The sequence below is a fragment of the Eptesicus fuscus genome, chromosome 7, assembly GCF_027574615.1.
Source record: "Eptesicus fuscus isolate TK198812 chromosome 7, DD_ASM_mEF_20220401, whole genome shotgun sequence".
Classification (NCBI taxonomy): Eukaryota; Metazoa; Chordata; class Mammalia; order Chiroptera; family Vespertilionidae; genus Eptesicus; species Eptesicus fuscus.
Genome location: NC_072479.1, coordinates 106,570,928 through 106,590,669, shown reverse-complemented (window position 1 = coordinate 106,590,669; position 19,742 = coordinate 106,570,928). Strand labels below are relative to the sequence as shown.

Sequence of the window (19,742 nt, the reverse complement as noted above, 5' to 3'; positions counted from 1 at the left end):
TACTAGGTGCTTCCAGCCGGCCTACCGACCATCGGCGTGGAATGCACGGCTTTCCGGAAGCCGGTCTCCGGGCTCACTCCCCGAGGCCAGCGGTCAGTGGCCACAGGTCCGGCCCGGGACCCTGCCCCCACCCGGACCTGGCCTGGACCACCCTCGCTGGGCGGCTCACGGCGGCGACACTGTCATTGGCTCCCAGCCGGCCCTCTGATGGGATCTTCAAAAGCCACAGCCCCGCGCGGCAGCTCTAACAGGACGGCGAACTGCGGCTTTCGCTCTCCTCCGGGGGGAGGCCTGTTTGACTGTGGGTTTTCCCAGTGCTGACCGTGGGAACTTCGCCAGGACCGACCCGAATCCTCTTTAACCATAAATGGTCATGACCTTGAAGAGCCAGGTTTTCCAAAGGCCCGGGTGGGGGATGGGGAGGGCGAGGCGTCCGGCGACCCCCTGCCTGTGCCGCACGGGCAGGCGGGCTGCTGAAATGAGGGGACACTGGGTCCGCCAAGGGGACGGGGAGAGAGAGTGCTTCCAGGTCACGTGCTCTGGACACGGTCGGCATCGCTCTCACGGGACCGAGGCTGAGAAGGTGACCGTTGGGGCCCAGGCAGACCTCTCAGACGTTGGGAACCGCCTGACGGAGGGTTTGGAGAGGACACTGGGCTGCAGCCTCTGTAAAAACCGCCGCCTGGGCGAGTCCTGGCTCCCGGCGCAGCCCTCCCCGCCCCCGTTGTGCTCCTGTGACCCGCCCCCCGACGTCACAGGTGCCTCGTCGTCTCCACTCCGGGGAGCAGCCACGGAGCTGCCCGAGGCGCGGGGCCCAGAGGAACACCTGCAGGTAACTGGCCAGGCCGCCCCCGGGTGGAGCAGCCGTGAGGGGACCCAGGCGAGGGGACTGGGACCCCGAGGCACTTCTGAGTCCGTCAATCGGCCCACGGCCGCCGGCTGCGCACAGGCCTGTGGCCCAGACGCGGTTCCCGGGACCCCCCGCCCCCCAAACCTGGACACGGGCTTCTCCATGGCCCAGCGACCGCCCGTCACCCGGGAACCGAACGCGGCGGGGCGCGCCCCGCAGTAGCTTATCAGGAACTCTCCGGAACGCTAACCTACGATCCAAAAGGAGCTCGTCTCTCCTCGAATTCAGGACACAGAATCGAAGCCTTCGAATAAATACGTTGCTGCTTGTGAACCCCACCCTTTGGCTACATCCAGAGGCGCAGGCTCGCAAAGGCTCAAAGTGCGACCAGCTTCCCGAGTCACACGGGAGCCAGCAGTCCGCGTGGGACCGGAAGGCAGCGCTGCTGTGCGGTCCGGGGGTTCAGTGGGGATCGCGAAGGCGCTTTCGTCGGGGCCATCGGATGGATTCACGCCAGGCAGGCTTCTCCCAGCCGCCTCTGCACGCTCCCGGGCTGCGGCCGGCGAGGACGGCAGGCGGTGGGGATGGGGGCCCGGGGCCCGGGGCGAGGCGGCCGGGCCTCGCTCCCCGCGGAGCAGCTCCTCCCGCGCCCGGGGCCTCAGTACATGTCGCGGTAGATCTCCTGCAGCAGCGGGTGCAGCGCGGCGTCCGCCTCGGTCCTCTTGATGACCTGCACCAGCTGCGCGTGCTCCGTGACCAGCTGCCGCAGGTCCGCCATCTTCTGCAGGAGTTTGGGGAAGAGGAAGGCGGCGTCCGGGTGGTTGCCCTGCAGGTGCAGCCTGAGCACGTGCACGATGCCCTCCTGCATCTTCTCGATCTGTCCCACGTGCAGGAGGCCCGGGCGATCTGTCCCCAAAGGAGAGAGACACGGCTGAGTTGACGATCACCATGGCGACACCCAAGACACCAAGCTCCCATCCTGCCTGGCCTTTCTCCCCTGAAGCGCTGAGCTTCAGATACTGTAGACCTGACCACTAGAGACCAGTGTGGCTCAGTGGCTAGAGCGTTGGCCTTCGGACCAAAGGGCCCCGGGTTCGATTCCGATCAAGGGCAGGTACCTCGGTTGCAGGCTCCTCCCTGGCCCGGGCCCTGGTCGGGGCGCATGAAGGAGGCCACCCATCGCTGTCTCTCTCTCACATCGATGTTTCTCTCTGTCTCTCCCCCTCTCCCTAAAATCAAAATCAGTGGGAACATGTCCTCGGGTGAGGAGTAACACCAGCAAAAGAAACCAGATGTTCCCAAAGCCGCAGGCTAACGGCAGACAGGGCAAACTCCTAAACACTCATCCGGCCGCAAAGAACCAGATCCCACGTTTGCCTGATACCCGTCAGGCGACGACCCCAGACGTCAGGGCCAGCACGCGCTCGGACGGGGGTGACGGCACCAGCTTTGCCTAATGGGGGAGGTGACATTCTTCCCCGAGTCAAAAGCAGATCCTCAGGCTCAAGTTTGTCACGGATGCTTCAGACAGCGATGGCGCGAGACCCAGGTTTCGCAGTGACAGCACCTTCTGGCGGGAGTCGGTGGGAGGAGGCAGCGTGAGATGTGAATGGAGGGCTGACGCCCGCGGGAGAGGACGGGAGACGGGGGGCTGGGGGGCCGGTGCAAGATGGGCCAGCGTTCCCACCAGCTGACCTCCTGGGGCTCAGCCGAGGGCACAGACTTCCCACAGTCTCAGACCAGGGGGCGGCCTTGGTCCAGAAAACACCCGCCCAGCAACCCGTCGCCCACAGGCAGCTCAAAGCACCCCCCAATGCTATGACCTTCAAAAGTGTTGCTCATGGTTTTTCTTCTTTTTTCTGTCTGTTTTTGTTGTTGTTGTAAAATATACAGTTTATCCTTGAAGAATGTAGGGGTTAGGAGTGCTGACCCCCGTGTGGCCTGAAATACACGTCTAACTTTGGACTCCCACCCAAACGTCACTCTAGTCCCGGCGTATCCGAGGGAGATTGGTCCCGGGACCCCCGTGGACACCGGGATCCACGGAGGCCCACGTCCTTATGTCAGATGGCAGGTCAGTGCCACAGTCGGCCTCCTCGTCCCCGACTCTGACCGGAGACCGGACACACTGTTTCAGCCACACGGGTTCACTAGCCAGTGTCACCCCAACAAACGCAACCGACAGCTTTAAAAGGCTGCTCTCGGTCCCCGGATACAGAGCCTGGGGGCGCGGGGGGCCAGCTGTGTATTTACTGAAAGGAATCTGAGCGAGTGCACGCCGCAGTCGAAGCCACGCTGTCCAGGGTCGCCGCGGTTGTAACTTTACTAAACAGAAACTTAAAAATAAGGCGAACCCCCTCGACACGTTAACCCCGCCCAGCAGGCTCACTGTCTATCAGCCATCTTCCTACGTCGGGTTGATATGTGACTGGAGTTTCCTTCATGAATCTGTGGTCACTCTACACAGTTCTCCAACCCGCTGTCCCCGCGTCCTGAGCGTCTGAAGGGCGTGACAGGTCAGCACAGCTGCGGCCACTTCACTCATGCTGCCAGAGAGGGAGGACTCCCTCCACCGACTGCCCAGCTGGGTGGTACAGAGACAGCCTCGTGGGGCTGGGCTGCCCCCACCCGGCACCCCTCAGTTCTGCGAGTGAGTCCATCTCGGGGACCACACAGCTCCCAGGCACCCCACATCTCCCCCAAGGCTGGGCGGGATCGGCGGGCCTCACAGCAGCGCGCTGACCTCCTTAGACCCGGGACGGGCTATTTAAAGGAATGCGATGCCGAGCCAGAGGTCGGGGCTGCAGAGCCGGCTTCGCAGAGGCCCAGGTCCCTCCTTGGACCGTTTCCTCCTGCAAAGCGAACTGCACCGGCTGCTGGCACATTTCAGCGTGAAACGGCATAACCATGCCAGCCGTGACCGCGGCTGTCTGGCTGTGCGTGGCACACACAGGACACTGTCTATGAAGAGCTAATGTGCAAATGGTGGTCACGCTGTCACACCATAATGGCTCAGACACTCAACACGGGAGAGAGGAATGGGGACCAGCCAGGCTGCGGCCCGGGAGAGGGACAAGCCGCGTGCTCCGCGGTCCTGGGTGCCTGTAGCTGCAGCCCGGGCGAAGCCGCCCGCCCATGGTCCCCTGCAGCTGCGGCCAGCCCGGGTGAAGCCAGCCTGGGTCCTGGGTGCCTGTGGCTGGCCAGAGGCGGATGGGTTAGGGGTGATCAGGCAGGCAGGCAGGCGAGCAGTTAGGAGCCAGCGGTCCCGGATTGTGAGAGGCAGTTGGACATCCCCCGAGGGGTCCCGGATTGGAGAGGGTGCAGGCCGGGCTGAGGGACCCCCCTCCCGTGCATGAATTTTGTGCACCAGGCCTCTAGTTATAATGTAATAGACGGTCCAGCACTGCTTGATCACGGCTACATTCTGAGAAGTGAGTCCTGAGGTGATTTCATCGTCATGAGAACATCACCGAGTGCAATGCAGACACTCAGTTGGTATGGCCCCCTGCACACCTGGGTCCCCCGCACACCTGGGCCCCGCACACCGGGGCCCCCTGCACACCCGGGCCCCCCGCACACCCGGGCCCCCTGCACACCCGGGCCCCGTGCACACCCGGGCCCCCGCACACCCGGGCCCCCGCACACCGGGGCCCCCTGCACACCCGGGCCCCCCGCACACCCGGGCCCCCACACACCCGGGCCCCCGCACACCCGGGCCCCCTGCACACCCGGGCCCCATGCACACCCGGGCCCCCACACACCCGGACCCCCGCACACCGGGGCCCCCTGCACACCCGGGCCCCCTGCACACCCGGGCCCCCGCACACCCGGGCTCCCGCACACCCGGGCCCCCTGCACACCCGGGCCCCCTGCACACCTGGGCCCCATGCACACCCGGGCCCCTCACACCCGGGCCCCCGCACACCCGGGCCCCCTGCACACCCGGGCCCCCGCACACCCGGGCCCCCTGCACACCCGGGCCCCCTGCACACCCGGGCCCCTGCACACCTCGCTGTACAGCACAGGCCAGTGCCCCTGGGCTCCCAGCCTGCATGCACCTTACTGTACAAAACAACTGGAGGTTTGCCCTAGCTGGTGTGGCTCAGGGGATAGAGCGTCGGCCTGCAGACGGAAGGGTCCCAGGTTCTATTCCAGTCAAGGGCAGGTACCTTGGTTGCAGGCTCCTCCCCGGCCCGGGCCCTGGTCAGGGCGCATGCAGGAGGCAACCAATCAATGTGTTCCTCTCACATCGATGTTCCTCTCTCTGTCTCTCCCCCTCTCTTCCACTCTCCCTAAAACCAATGGGAAAATATCCTCGGTGAGGATTAATAAAACAAAAAAACAAAACAAAACCACCGCCAGAGGCTCAATCACGCACGGGAGGAAATGGCAGGAGGAGACAGACACAGGCGTGAGGCCTGCCCGGAGCACGGCCGCTGCCAGAGACGTTAGTCTGAAAGCCGCGGGAGTTCACTGACAGGACGGTGAGACGTGCAGGAGCCGGGACCCGCCGCGTGACGTCACGCGCTCTGCCCTCCACCCTGCGCGTGCCACGGGGGCAGCCAGCGCGAGGGGTGCGGCGCCGAGTCCCCGGGCCTCCCCCGAGACAGGAGGCTTCCAGCGCACGTGACCTGCGGGCCCACCCCGCTGCGGGTCCTTGTTGGCTAAAATGTGCGGCGGCACGTGCCTGGGTCATAACGTGACACACCACACACTGTGTGACATCATGACTGTCAACCAGACCTGACATACTACTGACATACTACTGCAGGATTGTGTGATGTGCTGATTATAAACAACATATATTTACACGTCATAACTATAACCAGGACATGCATAGCGGACAGCATGTATTCACGCATAGTAGCATGTGATGCCGTGTTGGTGTAACTCACCTGCTTCTGGTTGGTGGCAATATGGGGGCCCAGAGCCCCCCCCTACCTCCCCCCGGCCAGTGCCCGCTCCACGACGGCACCACCCCATCGGTCCTACCGCTGCCGACCCCCCCACCCCCCACACCGACAGGAGCCTGTGCGTGACAGGTGACAGGGAGCGCTGGCGCCGCCCACTCACCTCCGCAGCAGATGATGGCCGCCACGAACAGGGCGATGTCGCTGTCGTCCAGCTCCAGGGCGTTGAACTTCATGGCGAAGTCGAACTTGGGCTCCATGATGTCGCAGAAGGGCTTCCGCAGGCCCTTGAGGAACTCGCGGGTGATGAAGCCGTTGCCGCAGGCCACCAGCATGCCGTCCTTGTTCATCACGGAGGCCAGCATGGCGAAGATGGCCTCGTACACGCCGTACTTGAGCAGCGTGACCTGGTCGTTGAGGTCCAGGCCCGCGAAGCCGGGGATGGCCTTGGCGAACTCCGTGAGCTCCGTGACGGTCTCCACGGACGTGCACTGGCAGCAGTGGAAGATGCGCACCTCCGCCTCCTTGTTCTGGATGCCGTTGGCCACCAGCTGGGCCACCAGCGTCTTCTCGGCCATGCACAGCGTCTCCATGTCGTGGATGACGAAGGGCTGCAAAGACAGCGGCCCCGTCAGCGACCGGCGGCTCCCGTGCTGGCGCCAGCGCGCCCCGATCGCCGGGAGGGCCGCGGCCGGGACAGACCCGGCGGGTGCAGAGCGCGGTCCCCGTCCTTAAAGAGCCTCAGCATCGGCGGGACGAGGGGACCTCAACGGAGACCGGCAGCAGGGTCAGTGGGACACGCGGTCGCCCCCTGACCCTGGGGGAGGGGGGGACGCTGCTCAGAAAGTGAGGGACGGATCGTGGCAAGGAAGCGAGCGAGACAGTATTGGCAAAGCGCCGTCGCGACTGCGTCGTGTTCTCCGGGCCCTGAGCGCTCCTGCAGCCGCCTCTCACCGCCCGCCAGCGTTGGCGCCGCCACTGCACAGACAGCGCGCATCTGCCCGACGGCGGGCGGGCAAACGGGGCACGAAGCGCCCACAACTCGGGAGGCTGGCGCCCGTGCGGAAACAACCACACAAGCCCGGCGGGGCCTGCTCTGGGGTCACGGGGAGCGTGGGGACCGCTTGTTCCCGGGCGCGGGACGGGCCCCTTCCCGTCAGAGCCCCGATCCTGGGCCGGTGACACGCCCCGTGGCACAGGCCGCACGTCCCCGTGCCATTCCCGCCTAACCCCGGGCCTGCACTCTCTAAGGACCTGGTGGAGGCCGGCCTGGCTCCGTGGTTGAGCATTGACCTGTGAACCAGGAGGTCACAGTTCGATTCCCGGTCAGGGCACAGGCCTGGGTTGCGGTCTTGACCCCACTGAGGCGGTCTTGCAGGAGGCAGCCGATCCATGATTCTCTCTCATCATTGATGCTTCTCTCTCTCTCTCTCCTCTCCCTTCCTCTCTGAAGTCAATAAATATATATATTTATACTAGTGGCCGGTGCACAAAATTCGTGCACAGGGGTGGGGAGGGTCCCTCAGCCCAGCCTGCACCCTCTCCAATCAGACATCCCTCTCACAATCTGGGACTGCTGGTTCCTAACCGCTCACCTGCCTGCCTGATCGCCCCTAACTGCCCTCCCCTGCCGGCCTGATCTCGCCCCCAACTGCTCTCTCCTGCCGGCCTGATTGCCCCTAACTGCCCTCCCCTGCCGGCCTGATTGCCCCTAACTGCCCTCCCCTGCAGGCCTGATCTTGCCCCTAACTGCCCTCCCCTGCAGGCCTGATCTCGTCCCCAAATGCCTCGGCCCCCCACCACCATAGCTTTGTCCAGAAGGAAGTCAGATGTCTGGAAGATGGCCGGTCGACCTGGTCTAATTAGCATATTACACTTTCATTAGTATAGATTTTTTTTTTTAAAAAGCTACAGAGAAACTGGAGCTAAAACACCTGGAAATTTGCCCAACTTCAACCTTCATGGTGAGACTGGGAGCTGTGTGTGTGCCAGTTACACAGTCATTCTAAGAACGTGGTCGCTGGGAGCTGTGAGTGAGTGTGCCAGTTACACAGTCATTCTAAGAACGTGGTCGCTGGGAGCTGTGAGTGAGTGTGCCAGTTACACAGTCATTCTAAGAACGTGGTCGCTGGGAGCTGGGAGTGAGTGTGCCAGTTACACAGTCATTCTAAGAACGTGGTGGCTGGGAGCTGTGTGTGTGCCAGTTACACAGTCATTCTAAGAACGTGGTCGCTGGGAGCTGTGAGTGAGTGTGCCAGTTACACAGTCATTCTAAGAACATGGTGCTGGGAGCTGTGAGTGTGCCAGTTACACAGTCATTCTAAGAACGTGGTCGCTGGGAGCTGTGAGTGAGTGTGCCAGTTACACAGTCATTCTAAGAACGTGGTCGCTGGGAGCTGGGAGTGAGTGTGCCAGTTACACAGTCATTCTAAGAACGTGGTCGCTGGGAGTGTGCCAGTTACACAGTCATTCTAAGAACGTGGTCGCTGGGAGCTGTGAGTGTGCCAGTTACACAGTCATTCTAAGAACGTGGTCGCTGGGAGCTGTGAGTGAGTGTGCCAGTTACACAGTCATTCTAAGAACGTGGTCGCTGGGAGCTGTGAGTGAGTGTGCCAGTTACACAGTCATTCTAAGAACGTGGTCGCTGGGAGCTGTGAGTGAGTGTGCCAGTTACACAGTCATTCTAAGAACGTGGTCGCTGGGAGCTGGGAGTGAGTGTGCCAGTTACACAGTCATTCTAAGAAAGTGGTCGCTGGAGCTGTGAGTGAGTGTGCCAGTTACACAGTCATTCTAAGAACATGGTTCTGGGAGCTGTGAGTGAGTGTGCCAGTTACACAGTCATTCTAAGAACGTGGTCGCTGGGAGCTGGGAGTGAGTGTGCCAGTTACACAGTCATTCTAAGAACGTGGTGGCTGGGAGCTGTGTGTGTGCCAGTTACACAGTCATTCTAAGAACGTGGTCACTGGGAGCTGTGAGTGAGTGTGCCAGTTACACAGTCATTCTAAGAACGTGGTCGCTGGGAGCTGTGAGTGTGCCAGTTACACAGTCATTCTAAGAACGTGGTCGCTGGGAGCTGTGAGTGAGTGTGCCAGTTACACAGTCATTCTAAGAACGTGGTCAATGGGAGCTGTGAGTGTGTGTGCCAGTTACACAGTCATTCTAAGAACGTGGTCGCTGGGAGCTGTGAGTGTGCCAGTTACACAGTCATTCTAAGAACGTGGTGGCTGGGAGCTGTGAGTGAGTGTGCCAGTTACACAGTCATTCTAAGAACGTGGTCGCTGGGAGCTGTGAGTGTGCCAGTTACACAGTCATTCTAAGAACGTGGTCGCTGGGAGCTGTGAGTGAGTGTGCCAGTTACACAGTCATTCTAAGAACGTGGTCGCTGGGAGCTGTGAGTGTGCCAGTTACACAGTCATTCTAAGAACGTGGTCGCTGGGAGCTGTGAGTGTGCCAGTTACACAGTCATTCTAAGAACGTGGTCGCTGGGAGCTGTGAGTGAGTGTGCCAGTTACACAGTCATTCTAAGAACGTGGTCGCTGGGAGCTGTGAGTGAGTGTGCCAGTTACACAGTCATTCTAAGAACATGGTGCTGGGAGCTGTGAGTGAGTGTGCCAGTTACACAGTCATTCTAAGAACGTGGTCGCTGGGAGCTGTGAGTGAGTGTGCCAGTTACACAGTCATTCTAAGAACGTGGTCGCTGGGAGCTGGGAGTGAGTGTGCCAGTTACACAGTCATTCTAAGAACGTGGTCGCTGGGAGCTGTGAGTGAGTGTGCCAGTTACACAGTCATTCTAAGAACGTGGTGGCTGGGAGCTGTGAGTGAGTGTGCCAGTTACACAGTCATTCTAAGAACGTGGTCGCTGGGAGCTGTGAGTGAGTGTGCCAGTTACACAGTCATTCTAAGAACGTGGTCGCTGGGAGTGAGTGTGCCAGTTACACAGTCATTCTAAGAACGTGGTCGCTGGAGCTTTGCGGCCGATAAAAGCCGAGGACAGGGCGGAGCGACACGTTAGCGTCTCCGATGAAACGTCCCGTGCCCTGCCCCGCCTCGGGGGGAATGTGTTCCCCACCACCTAAGGCTGTGTCTCAGCCCGTCCTCCCGCTCAGGCCGACGCCGGCCGAGGGGACCGCGGACGCGGAGACCACAGGGCAGACACCCACCGGGTTGTTGCTGGCCTTGCCCGCGAGGATGACCCTGGCCTTGGCCTTGTTCATGTTGAAGTTCCGCAGGTAGGCCTCGTAGATCTGCTTGGCCAGCGACTTGAGGTCCGCGGTTTCCGAATCGTCCACGTCGTGGTCACACGTGAGGATTTCTGCTTTCAGTTTCGCTTTCTCGGATCTTGGCATTCGTCCAAAACGGATTGCTGGGGGGAGGGGAGATGGAACGGCGGGGAACACACAGAAGTGAGCAGCGTGGCGAGGGGGGGGCTGACCGCGGCACCCGATGTTCGCGCGGGAATGAAACTCGGGATGGAAACTGACAGGTCAGGTCAGAGCTGCCTCCGCCCCACGCCCCTTTCTGCTTTGGAGACGAAAGTGAAACCCAGGCCCCGCTGCCCCTGCCCCTTTTCAAAGGTTACAGTAGCCCGGCCAGGGTGGCTCAGTGGTTGAACGTCGACCTGTGAACCCGGACGTCACGGTTAGATGCCCGGTCGGGGCACATGCCTTGGGTTGTGGGCGTGCAGGAAGCAGCTGATCAATGATTCTCTCTCTTCACTGAGGTTTCTCTCTCCCTCTCCCTGAACTCTCTTCCGCTCTGAACTCAATGAAGATGTCTATTTAAAAAAAAAAACGTTTTAAGGTTAAAATAAAAGGCAGCAGCATGAATCGCTGCTTTGGCAGGACGGGGTCCCGGCTGCTGCCACGGCGCGCCATCCGTCTGTGATGAAGGACAGGAAGGGGAGCCTCGCACCTTTTTCTTTTGCCAGAAGGTAGACGGCAACTTTTATGAGCTCGTTATTTTATTTTTTTAATGTTTTTATTGATTTCAGAGAGGAAGGGGAGGGGGAGAGAGAGAGAGAGAAACATCCATGATGAGAGAGAATCATGGATCGGCTGCCTCCTGCAGGCCCCCCCCTGGGGATCGAGCCCGAAACCTGGGCCTGTGCCCTGACCGGGAATCGAACTGTGACCTCCTGGTTCATAGGTCGACGCTCAATCTCTGCGCACCCTGGTAGGGCTGAACTCGTTATTTTAAATTCACTTTCTCATAATAACTGGCATGTTCTACAGTGAGAACAGGCTTTAATGCAATTACACTCACCACAGGGGAGGATGCTTACAACGGCACGTGCTTCCCGTGTGTGATGTGAACCCACGGCCCTGCCTGCCATCGGCGCTTACAATCGGTTTACAGTCTCACGTCACCGAGGCTCAGCGTCTGACGCTTCTAACAGGGACTCCGCGCTGGGCGGGCCTCAGCCACCGGAGGCACTGCCTGTCCCGGGCATTAACGGCCGCGGCATGACCCGGGCATTCCAGGCCGCGGCACGTGCTTTCCAACTAGCCCTTCCGACGGAGCCGGACGGGCCGCGGGCCGGCTGGGGAGAGGCGGCGGCAGCCTTACCTACCGTTATGGGACATCCCGACCGACAGGCACTTGTGGAAGCGGCAGTACTGGCACTTGTTCCGGTTCTTCTTCTGGATCTTGCAGCTCCGCTCACACTTGTCGTACGCCAGCTTCAGGCGGATGGTTCGCCGGAAGAAGCCCTGTGGGACGCGCGGGCGTGAGGGCAAGGCCTCCGCCACACCCCTGGTTCACGCAGTGCCTCTTTGGGCATGAACTAAACTCAGAGACAAAGTTCTGAAAAGTCTGATGCGATTCACGTGGCCGTCCTACCTGCACCCCAGGCTGGACGAGTTGAAAAAAATTTAAATTTCATGACAGGTGAAAGTAGAAACAAGAAAACGAGGCAAAATTCAAAATAGTTTCCAGTGTCCTCACCTGGCTTGGAGGGACACAATCCTAACCCCCAAAGAGCTGCTCGGCGCTGCTATAATTTACACAAGTTTTTTTAGTGTATTATTTTAAAAAAATATATTTTTATTGATTTCAGAGAGGAAGGGAGAGGGAGAGAGAGAGAGAAACATCAGTGATGAGAGAGGATCATGGGTCAGCTGCCTCCTGCACGCCCCTATGGGGATGGAGCCCGCACTCTGGGCGTGTGCCCTGACCGGGCATCGAACTGTGACCTGGTTCACAGGCTGATGCTCAATCACTGAGCCACGCCGGCCGGGCTCATTTCACACAAACTCGGCTTTCCCTCTCTTGTGACATCTATGCTTGTGACTAAAAACTACAGGAATTTTTATAAGAGAATGTTAACTCCCTAAGAGACAAAAGTTATAATAAAATATGAAAGGAAGCCAGCTTTATGCAAACAATTTTTGCTTTATAAAAGCAGCTTGAACTGTATCAGTAAGAAACAACTTTATTATTTATACTTAACAATAAAATTGCATTTTAAAACTCTAAGCAAAAGTAACCTAATCGTGCCACAAAGACCCCCTGGCAGGTAGCTTTCTGAAAGGCCCGTGGTCGGACGGCTGTGACGTGGTTCATGTCTGTGTTTGGCTCTTTTTCTCTGCTCTCCGCCCCCCCCCCCCCCACACACACACAGCTGTGCCCGAGGCCTGACGGGACCACCGGGGACTGAGAGGGAGGTTCCTATATCTGTTTGCCCGGCCATCTAGGCTCGGAAGGTAGGATGGCCCACGTACGTCTGAGATTATGAGGAAGGGAGAAGAGAGACTTTTAAAAGTCAGGATGCAGAGACAATCTGGCTCACGTGGCCGTCCTACCCGCACACCAGGCTGCCTCACGTGGTCATCCTACCCGCACACCAGGCTGCCTCACGTGGCCGTCCTACCTCCACACCAGGCTGCCTCACATGGTCATCCTACCCGCACACCAGGCTGCCTCACGTGGCCGTCCTACCTGCACACCAGGCTGCCTCACGTGGCCGTCCTACCTCCACACCAGGCTGCCTCACGTGGCCGTCCTACCTGCACACCAGGCTGCCTCACGTGGCCGTCCTACCTCCACACCAGGCTGCCTCACGTGGCCGTCCTACCTCCACACCAGGCTGCCTCACGTGGCCGTCCTACCTCCACACCAGGCTGCCTCACGTGGCCGTCCTACCCGCGCACCAGGCTGCCTCACGTGGCCGTCCTACCCGCGCACCAGGCTGCCTCACGTGGTCATCCTACCCGCGCACCAGGCTGCCTCACGTGGCCGTCCTACCCGTGCACCAGGCTGCCTCACGTGGCCGTCCTACCTCCACACCAGGCTGCCTCACGTGGCCGTCCTACCCGCGCACCAGGCTGCCTCACGTGGTCATCCTACCCGCGCACCAGGCTGCCTCACGTGGCCGTCCTACCTCCACACCAGGCTGCCTCACGTGGCCGTCCTACCCGCACACCAGGCTGCCTCACGTGGCCGTCCTACCTGCACCCCAGGCTGCCTCACGTGGTCATCCTACCCGCACCCCAGGCTGCCTCACGTGGCCGTCCTACCTGCACACCAGGCTGGCTCACATGGCCGTCCTACCTGCACACCAGGCTGCCTCACGTGGCCCTCCTACCTGCACTCCAGGCTGCCTCACGTGGCCGTCCTACCCGCGCACCAGGCTGCCTCACGTGGCCATCCTACCCGCACACCAGGCTGCCTCACGTGGCCCTCCTACCTGCACTCCAGGCTGCCTCACGTGTCCCCGGCATTCTGCCCACGGGGTCACTGGCCCGGCGGTGGCTTTCCAGCGTGACAGTAAGAAGGACCACGTGCCGACACCCGCAGCTCCCACGGCATCGCGTCCGCTTCCCGTTATATGCACATGTCAGGCGGCCTCGTGCGTGACGCACAGCAGAGCTGGTTGTCTGAGTGCTGGTTACAGGGGATCCCTTCCTTGCGCACGCTGGCGAGCTGACTCGCTTTTGGGGAACGCCACGGCCTCCAATGGGCGCTGCACGCTCCCAACCCCGGCACCTGCCCCGAGCCAGCCTGGGGCGCAGGTAGGACGGCCACGTGAGGCAGGCTGGAAAGCCACCGCCGGGCCAGTGACCCCGTGGGCAGAATGCCGGGGACACGGCCTGACCCGCTGAGCCGCTGGCCCTGCATCACGTGTGTGTGGCGGTCTGGCCGAGCGAGCCCGGGAACGAGGCGCCGCCCAGGGTGCTCGTGGGGCGTCCGGGCCGCGGGGCCGGGGCAGCGGCAGGCTGGCCGCCGCGCTGTGGGTCTCGGTCGCCATGGCCCACTGCTCTCCCCGGCGTGCGGGTGAGGATGAGGGAGCCGGGACCGAAGCTCCCGGCCTCGTGTCCACGGGAAGGGCCCCCGAGTGCGGCGCACGTGCCTCTCGAGAGGCGTTTCCAGGCGGCGGGGCCGGCAGACTCTCCGCGGAGAGACGTCCCTGCCGCTTCGCTCAGCGCCGCCTCCCCTGCCGCGGGCAGACCTGTTTCCGCGGACAAACACCGTGGGTAAAATAGAAGGGCCCTGGCCGGGGCGGCTCTGTGGACAGTGTCGGCCTGTGGACCGAAGGGTCCTGGGTTCGATTCCGGTCAAGGGCATGGACCTCGGCTGCAGGCTCCTCCCCGGCCCAGGCCCTGGTCGGGGCTCGTGCAGGAGGCGACCCATCGATGTGTCTCTCTCTTATTGATGTTTCTCTCTGTCTCTCCCTCTCTCTTCCACTCTCCCTAAAAACCAATGGGGAAATGTCCTCGGGTGAGGATTAAAAATAATAAAATAAAATGGAACCACACGTGGTCCCTGGAGCAGGCCGCCTGCTTCCTCCTCGGGGGCCCACGTACCTTGCAGCCTTCACACGCGTGAACCCCGTAATGGTAGCCCGAGGCTTTGTCCCCACAGATCCTGCATTCGATGTTGAGCGCTGTGCTGGAGGCCTCGTCGGCGCTGCCGGGGACCACGGGGTAAGAGACGGATGAGGGGCTGGAAGCCGGGGAGAGCGTGTCTGCGGACAGACAGGAGACGCTGGTGAGTTTTCACAGGCCCCCTCCCCCCGCCCCCCCATCCGTGTCTCAGTCAACTTCCTGAGAGTCTGACTTCACAGGGGAGAGGCCGGGTGAGGAGCGTCAGCTGTGGGCGGGGCTCCCAGCCGAGCCGCCCTGTCCTGGGCTGTCCCAGCCCCTCCGGTGCCCCCGCCACTGGCATCGCCCACACGCCTGCCGAGCTGCCCGGGTCCTAGACCCACGGGCTCCCCCACAGAACCCGCTCCTTTGCCTGTCGCCTCCCAGCTCTTCTCCATTAACTCAGCACACGGCACCCGGGCAGCATGAAAACCCACGTGGGCAACGCCAAAGCGTGACCCGTGAGAACAGAACAAGGTGGACTCTCTCTTTTTTAAAATATATTTTTACTGACTTCAGAGAGGAAGGGAGAGGGAGAGAGGGAGAGAAACATCAGTGATGAGAGAGAATCATGGATCGGCTGCCTCCTGCACGCCCCCCACTGGGGATGGAGCCCGCAACCCGGGCCTGTGCCCTGACCGGGGATCGAACCGCGACCTCCTGGCTCACAGGTCGACGCTCCGCCCGGAGCCGACAAGGCCAAGCCGCACTCCCTTAAAACGAAAACGTGTGCTGGCAGCACACACTGCTCAGGAAGTGAGACAAGCCACGGAGCAGAGCACATTGGCAGGACGCGTCTGACCAAGATCCGGACTCCGGGGCGCAAAGGAGGCGAAGCTGTCACAGCAGTGACCCTGCCCGACGGGAAGAGGGCCGGGCTCTGACGACGCCGCTGGCGAGGGGTGCGGCCGCAGTGAGCATAGGAAGCGATGCGAGGCGCCGTCGCCGGTCGCTAGGAAACGGGACGGACACACAGTGAGCCGTCACCAACCCCTCAGCATGGCCAACGCCAACACCAACACCACCGCGCAGGCCAGGACGCGGGCAGCAGGGCCCCGGCGCAGCCACGCGGAGGACAGGCCGCCGAGTCCCATAAGCAAGAGGAACTGCATTCCTAGAGACTCGCCCAGCCGTCTGACCACGGACGGGACGGCCACGCAGAAACCAAGCTCGCGTGCGCCCAGCGGCTTCCTTCACCACGGCCGAGTCCGCAGCTCCGGGTGCCCTCGGCCGGCGAGCGAAGGAGAGGGAGCGGGCCGCGCTCCAGCCGTAAGGCCCTGGGGCAGGCAGGGCTGCGGGGACAGGCAGGGCTGCGGGGACAGGCAGGGCTGCGGGGACAGACAGGGCTGCGGGGACAGACAGGGCTGCGGGGACAGGCAGGGCTGCAGGGACAGACAGGGCTGCGGGGCTGTGGGGACAGGCAGGGCTGCGGGGCTGCGGGGACAGGCAGGGCTGCAGGGACAGACAGGGCTGTGGGGCTGTGGGGACAGGCAGGGCTGCGGGGACAGACAGGGCTGCGGGGCTGCGGCGACAGGCAGGGCTGCGGGGACAGGCAGGGCTGCGGGGACAGGCAGGCTGCGGGGCCGGGGAGAGCGGCGTTGCGGGGTGGGGCCGGGCAGGCCGGGCTGAAGACCGGGCACAGGGGTTCCGTGGGGTCGGGGAGCTGCTCTATGAAAACGTGACCGTGGACGCGTGAGGCTCTGCGCTGTCACATCCACAGAACTGTCAGCACCGAGCGGACCTCAATGCTGCAGATAAAGCAAACGTAACGCGGGAGGGCTGGGAGCCCGGATGGAAGGCGGGGTGCCCCCCAAGAACCTACGGGGCTCCACGTGTGGAAGAAGCTCGCTGAGGGCAGAGGCTGACCTGGAGCCGGGAATGGTGGGGTCGGAGGCGAAGGCCACAGCGCCAGGAGCACGGCACGCTGCCGATGAAGCAGCCCGTGGGCCGGGCCGACATGAAATCACCGCACACGCCCCTGGGGACCAACAACTGATGGGCGAGTGCGGAGGGCCGGACGGGGCGGAGGGCGGAGGGCGGGCCGGGCTCTCCTGCTGGAGCGTAGCCGGCGAGTGGGACAGCAAGAGGAGGAGGCCGGAATGGCCCCCCGAGATGGCGGCTGCAGACGGCGATGTGTGCAGACGCGAGTTACTGCGTCTTTGCTCTGTCGGCGGAGAGAGACGAAAAGAAAAGAGACGCAGGGGCCACCGGGAATGACCCGAGGGGACACCCCGGGGCTCCCAGGTGCTGGACGCGGCCCTGGTCCCACCACGCACAGCGGCAGCCTCAGGATTCACGGGCATCTGGAAAGGGCTTCGCCTCAGTTTCGGGCAAAACCACCTCTGGCGTCAGAGCAAGGCCTAAAAGGGTAAAACGCTTTTCAAGCGATTTAACTGCGTCCTGGAACAAAGCTCAAAATGTCCACAGGAAGACGAAAATGCTCGTCACCAACACAACGTGTGACACCCAATCAAAAATGACACACACACAGAAGCAGAAAATATGACCCGGAATAAGGAGGGAAATCAATGCGCCGAAACGGACCCAGAAACCACCCGGTGCGAGGTTTTGTAGACAAGAGGCCTTTTTAAATGTCCGAGAAGCCGATGAAAGACCGGACATGTCCGGTAGAGAGAGGGGTAAAAACAAACCATGATTTCATATGAAGAACATACTGAATGGGACTGGGAGAGGATTAGACAGGCCAGAAGGAAGATCAGTAAACTAAGGCATCGCAAAATAAACTATTCAAAACGAAACACAGACTGAAATAAGACTGGGGAGGGGGTGGGGGGGAGGAGGAGGAGGAGGAGGAGGAGGAAGAACATAGTTTCATCTGTGAAACCTACCAAGCATTTGAAAAATAAAATCAGCCCTAACAGGTTTGACTCAGTGGATAGACCGTCGGCCTGCAGACTCAAGGGTCCCAGGTTCAATTCCAGTCAAGGGCATGTACCTTGGTTGCGGGCACATCCCCGGTAGGGGGTGTGCAGGAGGCAGCTGATTAATGTTTCTCTCTCATCGATGTTTCTAACTCTCTCTCTCTCCCTCTCTGTAAAAAATCAATAAAATATATTTTAATAAATAAATAAAATCAATTCTACAGAAACACTTCCAAAACAAAAACAAAACAAAAAAAACGGAAGAGGAGGGAACACTCCCTAACTCTCCCATGCGGCCAGCACTGATCTAATACCAACACCAGACAAAGACTACAAGAAAAGAAAGCAGGACCAATACACTTCATGTACACGGGTGCAAAGATTCCTAAAATGTTAGCAAGTGAAGTCCAACCATACACGAAGACCAAGTAGGATTTATCCCGGAAATGCAAGGCCGTCTCAACCTGTGACCATCAAACAATGTGATTCACTATATGAACAAACTAAGAAGGAAAAGCAATTTGATCCTCTTACTTGATGCAGGAAAAGTATTGGGGAAAAAATCCCACATCCATTCTTGATAAAAACTCACCGAGAGCTCAAATTAGAACGAAGAGCAGTTAAAAGACACGACGGCTAACATCAGACTGAGCGGCGAGAGACTGAAGGAATGCTCCCCGCCCAGAGCAGGAACAAGGCGGGCATGTGTCAAGTCCACCCCACGTTGTACTGGAGGTTCTGACCAGCGTAATCCGACAAGAACAATCAATAAAAGGCATCCAGCCGAAACCGGTTTGGCTCAGTGGATAGAGCGTCGGCCTGCGGACTCAAGGGTCCCAGGTTCGATTCCGGTCAGGGGAATGTACCTTGGTTGCGGGCACATCCCCAGTAGGGGGTGTGCAGGAGGCAGCTGATCGATGTTTCTCTCTCATCGCTGTTTCTAACTCTCTACCCCTCTCCCTTCCTCTCTGTACAAAATCAATAAAATATATTAAAAAATAAAAAAATAAAAGGCATCCCGCTAGAACAGGAAGAAGGGAAACTGTCTTTATGTACAGGTGACACAACTATCTGTGGGAAATCCTAAAGAAAGTACATAAAACTCCTGGAACAGACTCATCAGCTGAACAAGAGTGTGGGCCAGAAGATCAACGGTCAATCAACTGCATTTTTATCAACAGCAACAGAAATCGAAATTTGGAAAATATTTACAACCGCATCAAAAAAGTATGAGACACCTGGCCATCAGTCCGACAAGACACGCGAAAGACAGGAACACGGAAAACGACAAAACCTTGCCGAGGGCAGTTAACGGCCTAACGTAAACGGAGAATCCGGTCTCGGCTCAGGAGACTCGGCATTCTTAAGGTGTCCGTCTCCCCCACAGTGATCGGCGGCTTCAACGCGACCCCATCAAAGCCTCGGCAGGCTGCTTGGGGGTAAGCGGACACGCTGACTCCAGAGTGAATGTGGGAACGGAAAGGGCCAGGATCCTCAAACGGCTTCAGGGAAGGAGCATCAGGCTGAGGACGTACGCCCCCGACCTCGGGTGTCAAATGAGACTCACGCACCCACGGGACGGCGCGGAGCCCAGAAATAGACGCCCGCACGCACGGCCGGCGGTTCTGGACTGAGGTGCGGAGGCCGCTGGGTGGAGGCAGCCGCCGGTTTAACAGCCGCCGCCAGAGCAATGACAGATGCAAAAGGAAGGAGAGCAGTGAGGTCAGGGTAACCCTGAGAACACACTTCCGGAAGCGACGGTGGGTCAGACACGGTTCTCGGGTCCGACGCCGGGCACGGTCCGTGAAGGAAACAGCTCTGGTCGTCGGACGTCGTCACGTCCAGGGCGCCGCGCTCCTGGAGGGCCCCGGTCAGAGGAAGGAAGGGCAGCCGGACCCGGGGAAGCAGCATAAGCCACGCAGCTCGCCGTGTTCCCGAGCCGCAGCGAGAAGCTCAGCGCAAAGACGGGCTGGAGGTTTGCACAGAAGCTTCGCCAAAGAAGACGCCAGGCAAATGCGTGAATGAGAAGGTGCCCACCCCCTCCCCCCGGCTCCTGGCTGGCCCACCGCCCCTCCGGCCGCCTCCTGTCAGCAGCGTCTGTCCCCCCAGCTTCGGGGCACGGCCTTCCCACCGCCGTCTCCACAGGTTTTACCCGTGAGCAGCTTCCCGCCTGTGAGGTCACGGAGACCACCCTCCAGGGCGGGAATGAGCGAGAACGCGGCCGAGAGGAGCCGGGGAGGGG

At 60.6% G+C, this 19,742-nt stretch overlaps 1 protein-coding gene across 2 annotated transcripts in view; it reads right to left on the bottom strand.

Annotated features, from left to right (window-relative positions):
- Positions 1-1,155: 1,155 nt before the first annotated feature.
- PPARA (peroxisome proliferator activated receptor alpha) overlaps positions 1,156-19,742 on the bottom strand; it is a 44,446-nt gene continuing 25,859 nt past the window's right edge. For both annotated transcript variants that reach the window (XM_054719639.1, XM_054719640.1), the window contains 5 exons: positions 14,562-14,722; positions 11,330-11,468; positions 9,921-10,123; positions 5,924-6,371; positions 1,156-1,756 (listed from right to left, as the gene is read on the bottom strand). In XM_054719639.1, the coding sequence (XP_054575614.1) occupies positions 1,509-1,756; positions 5,924-6,371; positions 9,921-10,123; positions 11,330-11,468; positions 14,562-14,722 (1,199 nt within the window). In that variant the 3' untranslated portion in view covers positions 1,156-1,508. The remainder of the gene's footprint in view (positions 1,757-5,923; positions 6,372-9,920; positions 10,124-11,329; positions 11,469-14,561; positions 14,723-19,742) is intronic.